The following is a 12,191-nucleotide window of genomic DNA, read 5'->3' as shown; positions in this document are numbered from 1 at the left end:
TAATTATGTATCTCTATCTTCCATCAAATTATTGAGTCATAATGTTATGGACGTGTAACACATTTTACCCAATCATCTTTTAGGTTTGACGGCAAACTAATCATCCATATTTCATTTTATGGTGCCACGTTAGTGTTACAAAGCTACATAGATGTATATATTTCTTTCCATATGGTATATGAAAATTAAACTAATTATGGAATCTATATGACTTTATTAATGGCCTTACGAAACCTTGTAGACCAGATTTGTGGACATCTTACCAAATCGATTTCTGAGTTAGTTGTTTGACTAATTAAGCCGTTGGAATATTAGCATAAATGATTTGATATGACCATGATAATATATATAATACATGGTTTATATGGACATTATCCGTTTAATATTATGGTTTTAATATTTGTTTGGAATAAATCATTTAAACAATATTAACATGGCCTCTATATCTTAAATATTTTACATTTTTAATTTGTGACATAATAATTCCTAAAATAAAATTCTAAATAGGACATGGTGAATTGATATTTTTTTTTGATAAAAAATAAATTGATTGTTTACTAGATGTTATTCGCAATCTTACACAATCACAATACGGAGTAATTTTATTATTCACCGTTTTATATAATCACATGTTATTTGTATGTTTTTTTAATTAGAAATCCATTATCCATAGTTTCTCATTATTGCTTTCTTCTTCAATTGGGGATTTAATTAGGTTTATGGAAATAACATAGTAGGAGTGGGAAGAACTGAGAAGTTATAAAGATAGAAGGAAACAAAAAAGGAAACAAAAGGAAAGCAACAAAAAGCAGTCTCGCTTTATCGTCGGAAGGTTGAGCCCACCTCACCACTCCCGATCACGTTGATTCTGGTGCAATAGACATTCGCCACATCATTTCTAACTTGTGTCCACTTGTCCACTAATTACTTTTATTAATAAGTTACTGCACTAGTAATTTTTACAAGGGATCATATAAATTAATGAATAAAATGCTGAGAGAGCTACGGTGCCACCTAATGTGTAACCCTTTTACCAAAGAGTTCGGGTTGACTTTCAACGGCTACTAGCAGCTCCAGATTCACTAGCCAAAGAGCCCTCCACAGTCGTCTACTAATTTAATTATGCACCAAAATCCAAGACTTAACATAACAGTTTTGTTATTTGATCAAAAAAAAAAAACATAACAGTTTTGTTACTGTATGGAAAGATAACATAGTTTTTTTAACATGAAAGATAAAATAGTTTATTACTTACAGTAAAGGCATAAGTATAATGTTAAAATATTCTAAATCAATTATTATTAAGTTTAATGTTAAAATATTCTAAATCAACTATTATTACAGATTCTGGTACATTCACTATCCATCCATGTTGGTAATTCTAGCAATATATTATAAAACACACGATATAGTAGATTACAATACTACTCCAAAACAACACTTCGGTTTATTTAAAAGTGTTGATGTTTTTCACTATTGTAATTGTTGAAGTTGAATAAATTACATATATCATTTTAAGAAGACTAAACACCCATTAACCTATATACAATATTCAGATGCATATCAAATATACAACAACAAAACAATTGGAATTGTATCATTTGATTAAACATGCAAAAGAAGAAAGTTCAATGAAAAAATCCAAAAGTTGTGTAGAAAAAAAATGCTACACATTAAGAAAAATAAGAGTAACTAGTTAGTTTTAATCAATCGTTAACAAGAATAAAAAGTTTTAATCAAAGCTAACTAAGCCAGAATAGTTGTTGGAATTGTTTGCAGCTAAATCAAGAGTTCTAGTTTTGACTGTAAACTTAGTTTAGTGCATAAAGTAGAAGCATGGACAAGTGGTAGCTGTTTATGTAAGAAATATCCAAGAAAATGATCCAAATTATCAACGTAGAAGTTGAGAAGAAAAATGTCTCTCTGGTTTTCTCTCTAAACAAAAGAAGCTAAAAGAAACAAAGATACAGAGCTGAGACAAAGAAAGAGAGATATAAAGAGAAAAGTTCGAAATCAGTTTTTCAACATTCCTACAACACTAAGTTTATCAATGTGTGTTTTTCATATCTCTCATTCTGAAGTTCCGGAATTTGTTTTGTCTAGCGATCTTATATTCTCATACAGTCTCAGTCTCTCACTTTCCATATAGTCAGAGTATAAGTCCAACAGAAATTATGTTGGAACAAAGTTACAAAATATTTATTCTACACTTGTTCCTAAGGCGAATAAATAGAAACAAATCTAAATAAAATGTATACGTTGTATTTTTAGTAAATGGATCAACTTGATAGTATTTCATAGTATAGATTTTGACTAGTTTAAATAATTATTGACTAATATTTATATACAGTACACAGAATCAATATAATTAATAAAGGGGAATATCAAATTCCAATAGCGTTTCATCTTACCAAATGAACTAACATCATTGGAGGAAACATGCATATCTTATTTGTCCCCATGAAACTTTGGTTTTACTTCAACTTCTTCTCTCGCCTTCTTCTCTTTGGTCTCCTATGGTTGTACTATTATTTAATTAACAGTAGTATCTTTAGCAAAATCGAGATTAAGTTAAATACTAATCTGAGTGTTTGTGGCGACTTGACTGTTACACGCATGCAATACGCGTTATTACAAATTTATAAATGGTACATTGGTCTGAAAATGGGAGGAAAATAAGGACAATGAATGGATTAGGGACCACTTAAATAGTCATTATTGTATCGAATGTGTGGTTAATATAGTTGATACGATGCCTTAAACATATGCTAATCGTGATTAACAACAAAAGTGAGGTTGTGAGATGTTTTGTGATTTTAAACAGTACACGTGTGAGGCATCTGAATTATAAATATATAGTTTATGAAACTACTGGAAGTAAATAATCGATGTACTATAAAGTATCAAAAGAAACGCACCAGACGAATATATACACATGATCGTCATGCAAGTCGTCAGCATGCTATTCCTTATGAAACATATATCTTATGGTCAAACTAGGCAAACTTTTTATAGTTTATTTAACATATTTTGGGACCAATCCTACGATGGTTCAATTAGCTAGTTTGATGGATAAAACCATCTTATTATAATCTCTGTTGATTGCTTGTGTGATCACAATGTCGGACAGAATTTGAAACGGCGATTGTCAGACGTATGTGTAGCCGCAGTGGCGGAGTCAACCAAACTTTTTAGAAGGGTCGATTTAAATAAATAACATATTTTACCAGGGTCAATAAGCTATTTTTGCAATATTTTTACAGTTTTTTCTTAAATACAAATATTTTATTTTAAATATATAGAATCAAAATCTGGCTATGTAACAGTCTTTTATAAGACCACATTTTCTGAATCTCTGTACGTGCCATGTTACCTGGAGATAACAATATTATAATATATGAATGGTCAAATAGCATGGCAGTCCAGCAATTGAAAATCCATGTAGCCAAGACCATAACGTAGCTAAATTATGGAGCATAGTACCTAATATAAGAGATATATACCTTGTATGTATTTTCATCTTGAGGACGTTACAAAAACCTAGCCTCTTTCCGAGTGAATGAACTTATTAATACTTGTATAAAGTCAGATTTAAGATTTTACCATTAGAGAAGACCACCTTCAAACCTCAAATTTAAGGTTCACCCAACCTTAAAAATAAAGTTGCTCGTGGAAATATTCTTCAACGGTGAAATTAAGTCATAAATAATCGGACGCACATGTCAATTTAACTTTAACAATTAACAACTAAGCATTATAACACATTATAAGAATTTAACAAATTTTAACTTTAACAAATCTAAATTTGATTATTGAAAAAAAATTTGAATTGCTCTACACATATGAACATAAATTAAAAAATATATTCTCCATTTAACAAAGACTTTGTAAAAAAGTAATCTTATGCTTTAAAGCGCAGATTAAAATCTAATACACATATATATATATATTAATATTAAAAGATATTCCAAACTAGAGCCTTAATACATTTTTATCTTAGTAGCTTGAAAACATAATTCAGAAATTGATATTTTGTTAATAATTCAAATATAAAAATATACTCCATTTTGTGAAACAAAAGAAAACTCTACTGGTTAAAGCTTGGTTGGCAAAACATTAACATAACCATTATGCTCCTTATTTTCTAATCAAGAATGATTACTATAACATTTAGAATAGCATTCAGAATATGCAAATGCTATATAAATGTGTTTTGCCCAATGCTTTCACATGAAACTTTTTGTATAACATTTTCATTAAATATATAATTTTGTAAAGAAAATTATATAATTTATTTCTTTTATTCAATAGTTTAAAAAAATTATATTTGTATCCAAAATTAAATTTCTATTTTTAAAATTAAAAAAATTAAATTAAAAAAAAATTTAAGAAGAACAATTTTTCACATTTAGAATATAAATTATTATTGTAGATAAAAATAAAAATTAATATATATATATATATACATGTATATTATAAATATAATTATATATATTATTTAGAAACAAAAAAATTATATATTTTATATTTATTTTATGTGATAGTTTTCTATATGAATTATTATTGCTCTAACAATCAATTTATTAGATATATTTATGAGATCATACTATTTCAGTAGAATATTTTTACTGTTTTGTTATTAGCCCTGACAATCAAGTTCTAAGTCGATTTGGCTGACAGTCAAATAGTTGGAAAGTAAAGATATTAGAGCCGTAAGGGGTTTAATTTACTTAACTAGACTCGAGAGAGTGAAACACATCGAGATTAGAAAAAAAGAGAAGAAAGTGTTAGGAGCACATGGAGTGTGAGCATGACGAGGTCTCTTTGTTTCGTAACCTTTCCATTAGTGTACCAAATCCTTCTATTTCTGGAATGTTTTCTCTCTTCCGCTTCCTTTATCAATCTACTCAACTCTTCCTTCTCCAATGCTCTTTAAAAGAAATCTCCTAATCTTTTAACCAAAATATTACCACTCAATTTTTTCAAACATATATATATATATATGTTATACATGTTTCTTTCTCACTGATTCTCTTTAAGTCAAAATTTTTACATGCCAATCTTAGGTACATCAGAAGATAGTTGATATTGTTGGAATTGTGTTTACTGCTGTCTATTGGTTTATTGGTACTTGTTCTCTTCGTCTTTGTGTCCCTAGAACATATCAAATGAACGTTTTCAGAAGATAGATAATCTTGGATTCTCCAAGGATGCTTAGATCACTGCCTAGTAGTCCATCTAAAGACAAAGACGATGACTGTGCTTCAAATGTTTTGTCTAAGTCCGATTGTTGTTTCGCCAGCTTGACTTGAAAAGTTCTTTGTTGGAGAAAGAAAGTTCAAGCTCTTTGATGGAGAAAGAAAGTTTAAACCGAACGATCTGGTTTTTAGATTTAAAATGTCTGTCAGCTACCAAAATTGTTGTCTGCGTGTGTGTTTTGCTGGATTTGTGTACATGTGTAAAATTTTGGGCTAAATGCTTAGAACTTATCGAACAAAACTTTGGTTGACCAATCAAAGTGTCACGTAGATAATTAATTAAAAAATATTAAATCTATTTTAAAATAACTAAAAAAAGAATAATACTAATTTTAACAAGCTGATGCCGCCAGCTAAACCGTAAACCCGAATCTTAAATTCTTAACCCTAAACAGTAATTCTTAAACCCAAACCCTATATCTTAAACCTAAATCCTAGACCTTAAACCCAAACCATATACTCTAAACCCAAATCCTAGACCCTAAACCCAAACCGTAAACCTTAAATCCAAACCCTATACCCTAAACCAAATCCTAGACTCTAAACCCAAATTGTATACTGTAAACCTAAATCTTAGACTTAAAACCAAAACCGTAAACCCTAAACCCAAACCCTAAACCTAGACGCTATAAGGTTTGAGTTTAGGGTCTAGGATTTAGGTTTAGGGTATATGGTTTGCGTTTAGGGTTTATGGTTTGGTTTAGGGTTTGGTTTAGGGTATACAGTTTAGGGTATACAATTTAGGTTTATGGTATAGGATTTGGATTTAGAGTTTAGGGTTTGGGTTTAAGATTTGCGGTTTAAGGTATAGAATTTAAGATTTAGGGTTTACGGTTTAGCTAGCGGCGTCATCGTCGTTAAAATTGACGTTATTCTTTTTTCTAATTATTTTTAAATAAATTTAATATTTTTTAATTAATTATCTATGTGGCACTTTGATTGGTCCTAAAAAGAGAGGTGAATTTAAAGGTTCACCCTAGGGGATGAACTTAAGTTTTGTTCAAAAAATAAACAATTCTTTCACTTGTTAAAAAAAGTTTTTATCATTATTATTTTCCTAAATTGGTACTACTTTGAAGGTTTCTAACTCGAATCATAACCAACTAAAGAATGCAGAAAACACGTACAACTTAGTGGAGCTAAGAGCATCTTCATACCCATTCCATAATTTACTCCATAAATAGAAGGAGAAATGGAGTAAAAACAAAAAATAAAAAAATCATTCTATTTATGGAGTAATTTTTTTTTTTGTTCATATTCTATTTTTAGAGTAAATTATGGAGTAGGAATGGAGACGTAGTAAGCTCCGGTGAAGAATACCACATTTAACCACTTGACTAAAGATACTTTCTCAACCTAAGAGTTTATCTAGAGTATACAAAGAATTGAATGATCTTTAGAGCCAATTCGGTTTTGAACTTTAAGACATGGTAATTTTTTTTGCTTTTATACATAAATATAGGTTATGTGTATGTGCGACCAAAAGAAAAAACATATGATATCTGTATGTATTTTTGGTAGGAGATTTGTTTTTGATTTTAAGAAAAGTATGTAAGAATATCTTGTCCAAAAATTGTCTAAGTATATATATATAGCTGGAATGGATATTAAAAATATAGGATCAATTAGATAGGATCATGCCAAAAATTTAGACTAGATATTTACACCATTATAGAAATGTAATTAATGTTATTAATCTAAAATTTATACGTAATAAATAAATTTATTTAACAGTTTCTTCAAATATTATTATTTACATTTTAATATAAAGTGTTTGCTTTTAATTTTCATTATATTCTATTAAATATGGAATCATTATATTGTAATATTATTTGTTTATTTAAGGTAATTTATTTTCAATACAGACTTGGTATACTATTTATAAATAATATACTAACTTAATATAATTATTTTACTAACTTAAAAATATCAAAGGATAAAAGGTGATAAAATAATGAAAGAGAGTGAATGTATTTTAATTTATGTTTGTTATTCACATAAAGTAAGATATCTAAGAATTTAAAACAATAAAATGTCTTTCAGTAATTGAAAAATGTAAGATTGTTTACCATAACGATTTTGTAAATTAATTATTATGATTCTCTTTCCATTGTAATTTTTAAAAATGTTTCCTAGTAAGAGATTCCCTCTATGTTTGTATCGTCAATGTTTACTTGTATATAAAACATTCATTCTTTATCACGTTTTCAATATCAAATAAAAATAATAATTGTTTAATTAACATAGTCATCTAATTATTCAAAAGTCATGACAAAATTCTTGTGTTCGTATCTGGTCATCTCCATGTTTGTTCTCTCAGGTAAGGATTTGTATGCTTTGTATTGCATTGGTATGCTCATCTTCCCTTGATCTCTTTAAGAAGAGTCAGATCATTCTTCAGGTTCTTTGTAGGAACCCTTTGGCTAAAGTACTATTCAACTAATTATTTTCAAATGAACTATTCTCGTTTTGTTTGCATAATATACTTAAATTCATTTGTAGGCTTGTTAAATATTTTTATTTGTTTTTAGCCTTTTTGGCTTTGCCAAATGCACAGAAAATATGCAGGGTGAATCCGAACCTTAGGAAGGCATGCAGTTTTCAAGAATGCACACCGCTTTGTCTTCAAAAGTACAACATGGATGGCATTTGTATCGGAAATAACAAGAATATTTGCACTTGCATTTACAATTGTTAAATTAGAATGTTGCTAAACTAGACCCAAAATCTTATTATATGGGGCGTTAATGACCTTAACTCCATGTATTTGGAGGATATGGTCATATCATATTTGAATAAACGTTTTTTATATAGTATATCTGATTTTGAATGAAAATCAAGTTTCATGTGATTGCCTTGGAACAAGCCAGGTGTATTTGCTAATTTTTGGAGGTTGGGTGTAAACGGTGACAAAAAAATGAAAAGAAATAATGTATTTCTTATTATTCCTAATTTTTTTTTTACCATTTATAATGAATTGTTTTCTTTTTACATTTCTTCTCATTCTTTTTATTTTAGTCAATAAAATTTGATAATGAATAATTTTCCTTTTCATTATTTTACTTTTATTTCTCTGTATTTTTTTTTACTTATTCATAATGTGTATGTAATGGTCGCCAGTTAAACCCTTTCGGCTTGGCTTGGTATTGATAGGCAAGAAGTTATTTAAAAATTGTGTGAACCGGGGTTATAAAACCGGAAAACTGAACCAAACTAAACCATAAAACCGGGTTATGACTCCGGAAACAAAAACGCGACAAAAAGAACGTAGAACCAAAGTAACATTCTGTCTGAGTCGAAGGGACTCTAACGTCATCAAGGTTTCATCCTTTTACGCTCCGCCGTACAAATGGGGAGCATCGTCAGAAGGCCGTCAAACCTAACGGCAGCAGCCGTCCGGTTTCGACTTGCTCCGTTATTACCGTTCTCCGGAAGTTCTGGTTCCGTTAACTCGGACACGACTCGTTGCTCCGAGTTAATTCGAGTGCCGAGTTTAGTCGAAGGCTGCGACTACAAGCACTGGCTGGTGCTCATGAAGCCTCCCAACGGATACCCACCCCGAAACGACATCGTACAAGGCTTTATCAGAACGCTCGCCATGGCTCTAGGGAGGTAAACTAATCAAGAATATTTTCACTAAATATTGTTGTATCAATAAAAGTTATGGTTTGTGTGGTGTTCGTTCTAGTAGATACATTGCCATCGAAAATCTTTATTTTTTGCAGGTTATAAAAGCCTAGGGAGACTAAGAAACCTGCAGATTCTGGATCTCTCTTTTAATACATTCAATAGCAGTATCTTTCCCTTTCTTAATTCTGCTACATCAGTCACAACTCTTTTTCTTCGGTGTAACTACATGGATGGCCCTCTTCCTGCTAAAGGTATGTTTCGAGTGGATACACCGAATGACCTTATTATTGATGATGACTCTGTTGTTATTTCAATTCAGTAATCAGAGTTACTGTTATAGTTTAAATCTTTTATCTGTTGGATTTCCTTTCAGAACTTAAAGATTTGACAATCTTGGAAGTGCTGGATCTCAGTGAAAACAGATTTAGTGGCTCCATACCAGTTACAAGGTAACTCAGAGAATTTAGTGGATTTAATGACTGCATGCATATAAACTTGGTTCTTATAATCTTTCAACTCGTTATGTTATAAATAAAGATGCTCATATTTGTGTTGGTTTTGTCTTGTGGCAGAGTTATCTGCCCTCAGGAAGCTGAAATCTTTGAATCTACATCATAACCAATTTTCTGCACCAATGGGATCGCAAGGCAAGTATGCTTGAATGTTAGCAAGATTCTCACTTGCATCTATCCAAAATAAAAGGTTATCATCTGCAGGTTATAAAAGCTTAAGAAGATTAAGAAACTTGGAGATCGTGGATCTGTCTGAAAATGCATTCACCAACAGCATATTTCCCTTTCTTAGTGCTGCTACCTCACTTAAATCTCTGTTTCTTGGGAACAACCGCATGGTTGGCTCTTTTCCAGTTGACGGTGTGTTTTTCTTTTCCCTTCCTATCTAGCAACTGGCCTATACTTCTTAGTGATGTATATTTTGTTCACTAGTTCAGTTTTATCATTGTTGGCCTAACATTATATGTCTCGCATCTAATTTCTAACGTTCTTATTTATGTTGAACTCCCTTCCAGAACTTAAATATTTGACAAACTTGGAACTGCTGGACCTTCGTATCAACAGATTTAATGGCTCTACACCAGTACAAGGTATCTAATATAATATACTGTCCATATAACATTTTTTCTTTGGTTTGCCATCTTTGAGATCATCATGTTCGTAGGTTAAGGTGCTTACCCTTGTCTTGGATTTGTCTTGTGGCAGAGGTATCTGCCCTGAGGAAACTTAACGCTCTAGATTTGAGTGATAATGAATTTTCTAGCTCAACAGAATTGCAAGGCAAGACTAAACATATCCTTAGCAACTCCACTGAAATCGGTGGGATGAATTAACGTTTATTCATGTGCATAATTTTTTTGCATTTGATTATTGTAGGAATTTGCAAAATGAAGAATATGCAAGAGCTTGATCTCAGTGGAAACAAACTAGTAGGTCAGTTTCCCTTATGCTTAACTAGCTTGAGTGAACTTAGAGTTCTTGATCTCTCATCAAACCAAATGACTGGGAATGTACCATCTGCTCTAGGAAACCTTCAATCTCTCAAGTACTTATCATTGGTTGATAACAACTTTGACAATCTCTCCAAGCTGAGGGTGTTAATACTTGGTTCAAAATCTAAATCATTTCAAGTAGAGTCAAAAAGTTTTTGGAAGCCAAAATTTCGACTAAGTCATATTGCACTACCATCTTGCAACTTGGAGAAGGTTCCTCATTTCCTCCAATACCAGAAGGATTTAAGTCACATTGATCTTTCTGACAATAAAATTTCTGGAATTTTTCCTCATTGGCTATTGGTAAACAATACAAAACTCGAAAGTCTCCTTCTGCAAAATAATTCATTTACTAGCTTTCAGTTACCATAATCTGTTCATAAGCTGCGTCTTCTGGATGTATCAGTTAATAACTTCAATCATTTTCTTCCGGAGAACATTGGATGGGTACTTCCTCATTTAGAGTATATGAAACTAGCTAATAATGGTTTTCAAGGAAATCTGCCATCTTCTATGGGTAACATGAAAAGTATTAGTTATCTGGATATATCTCACAACAGCTTCAACGGGGAACTACCAAGAAGCTTTGTAATGGGTTGTTATTCCATATATTCCTTAACATTGTCACATAACAAACTAAGTGGAGAGGTGTTTCAAGAATCCGCCAACTTTACTGTTATATGGGATCTTTCCATGGAAAACAATATGTTTACTGGAAAGATTGGAGAACGTCTGCCGGACATGAAAAGCTTGAAACGGCTTGACATTTCAAACAACAATCTCATGGGCGTTATTCCAAGATGGATTGGCGAACTTCCAGACTTACGAGAGCTACATGTTTCAAACAACTCGTTGGAAAGTGAGATACCTATTTCGTTGTTCACCATACTGTAAAGAAGATATCTCATTGATACTTTGTATATTGATGATTCTCTGTAATTATAGTTTTCCATTCTAGGATCTTCTATTCTTGTATATAAGTGTAGTGTACATCTTAATAATAATCATCCTTCACATCTTATATGGTATCAGAGCAATCGATACCCTAATTTTTCTTTCCTTTTTCAACTTTTTTCTCTTACGCTTAAGCAACGCCGCCGTCTGCAATGGCAGCCACCGGTGAAACAATTCAAACCCCTTCCCACATTACTGGTGAAACTATCCGAACACCTACGCACACCTTCTTCAACGTGAACACATTCAATGTCACCAAGTTAACTTCCACCAACTACTTTATGTGGAGTCTTCAGATCCATGCCTTGCTAGATGGCTATGATCTCGCTGGTTTCCTTGATGGATCCAAAGTCACACCCATGCCAGTCTTAATGTTGAAGAAGCTATAGTCGTTAATCCTGACTATACAGCATGGAAGAGACAAGATAAGCTTATCTTTAGCGCCTTGCTAGGAGCTATCACTTCATCCATTCAGCCTGTGGTGTCAAGAGCCACAACCACTGCTGAAGTATGGCATACTCTGGCGTCTACATATGCCAAACCGAGTCGAGCTCATATCAAGCAGGTGCGAAACCAGATGAAGCTATGGACAAAAGGTACTCATACTATTGATGAGTACTTTCAAGGCTTCACAGTACGGATTGATCAACTTGCAATCCTTGGCAAGCCTCTTGACCTGGAAGATCAGATTGAGTTCATTCTTGAGGGACTTCCTGAGGAGTACAAGCAGATCGTTGATCAAGTTGAAGGTCGCGACACGCCACCGTCTCTGACGGAGCTACACGAACGCCTTCTGAATCATGAGATCAAGTTGCTCTCTGCGGCTCCACCATCGCATCTGCCTG

The 12,191-nt window shown here is 32.0% G+C and overlaps 2 protein-coding genes and 1 long non-coding RNA gene across 6 annotated transcripts; all 3 read left to right on the top strand.

Annotated features, from left to right (window-relative positions):
* Positions 1-7,496: 7,496 nt before the first annotated feature.
* Positions 7,497-8,077, top strand: LOC106299719. The gene is made up of 2 exons (XR_001261850.1): positions 7,497-7,578; positions 7,790-8,077. It is a non-coding gene; the product is annotated as an uncharacterized LOC106299719 (long non-coding RNA).
* A 476-nt stretch (positions 8,078-8,553) lies between these two features.
* Positions 8,554-11,344, top strand: LOC106300713 (LRR receptor-like serine/threonine-protein kinase FLS2). Of its 4 annotated transcripts, none has more exons than XM_013736913.1 (9): positions 8,554-8,870; positions 8,984-9,139; positions 9,262-9,337; positions 9,461-9,535; positions 9,605-9,760; positions 9,916-9,990; positions 10,106-10,180; positions 10,277-10,333; positions 10,799-11,344. In XM_013736913.1, the coding sequence occupies exons 4-9, from the start codon at positions 9,523-9,525 to the stop codon at positions 11,284-11,286; spliced, it is 864 nt and encodes a 287-aa protein (XP_013592367.1). In that variant the 5' UTR covers positions 8,554-8,870; positions 8,984-9,139; positions 9,262-9,337; positions 9,461-9,522; the 3' UTR covers positions 11,287-11,344. The 4 variants fall into 4 exon arrangements, with proteins under 4 accessions (XP_013592367.1, XP_013592370.1, XP_013592368.1 ...); XM_013736916.1 differs by having other exon boundaries at positions 10,427-11,344; XM_013736914.1 differs by having other exon boundaries at positions 10,277-10,695.
* On the top strand, positions 8,608-9,506 carry LOC106297922 (multiple organellar RNA editing factor 7, mitochondrial-like). Its single transcript, XM_013734058.1, has 4 exons — positions 8,608-8,870; positions 9,054-9,139; positions 9,262-9,337; positions 9,461-9,506. The coding sequence occupies exons 1-4, from the start codon at positions 8,608-8,610 to the stop codon at positions 9,504-9,506; spliced, it is 471 nt and encodes a 156-aa protein (XP_013589512.1).
* Positions 11,345-12,191: the final 847 nt, after the last annotated feature.

Source organism: Brassica oleracea, chromosome C6 (assembly GCF_000695525.1).
Source record: "Brassica oleracea var. oleracea cultivar TO1000 chromosome C6, BOL, whole genome shotgun sequence".
Taxonomy (NCBI): Eukaryota; Viridiplantae; Streptophyta; class Magnoliopsida; order Brassicales; family Brassicaceae; genus Brassica; species Brassica oleracea.
The sequence above is the reverse complement of the archived record's forward strand: the minus strand, read 5'-3'. Positions and strand labels throughout refer to the sequence as shown.

Excerpts from the sequence above, each read along its gene's own strand:
- LOC106297922 (XM_013734058.1), top strand. The coding sequence starts at position 8,608 with ATGGGGAGCATCGTCAGAAGGCCGTCAAACCTAACGGCAGCAGCCGTC. Across the intron at positions 9,140-9,261 it reads TGGCCCTCTTCCTGCTAAAG|AACTTAAAGATTTGACAATC; the intron begins GTATGTTTCGAG and ends ATTTCCTTTCAG. Across the intron at positions 9,338-9,460 it reads GGCTCCATACCAGTTACAAG|AGTTATCTGCCCTCAGGAAG; the intron begins GTAACTCAGAGA and ends GTCTTGTGGCAG.
- LOC106300713 (XM_013736913.1), top strand. Across the intron at positions 9,761-9,915 it reads TGGCTCTTTTCCAGTTGACG|AACTTAAATATTTGACAAAC; the intron begins GTGTGTTTTTCT and ends ACTCCCTTCCAG. Across the intron at positions 10,181-10,276 it reads TAGCTCAACAGAATTGCAAG|GAATTTGCAAAATGAAGAAT; the intron begins GCAAGACTAAAC and ends TGATTATTGTAG.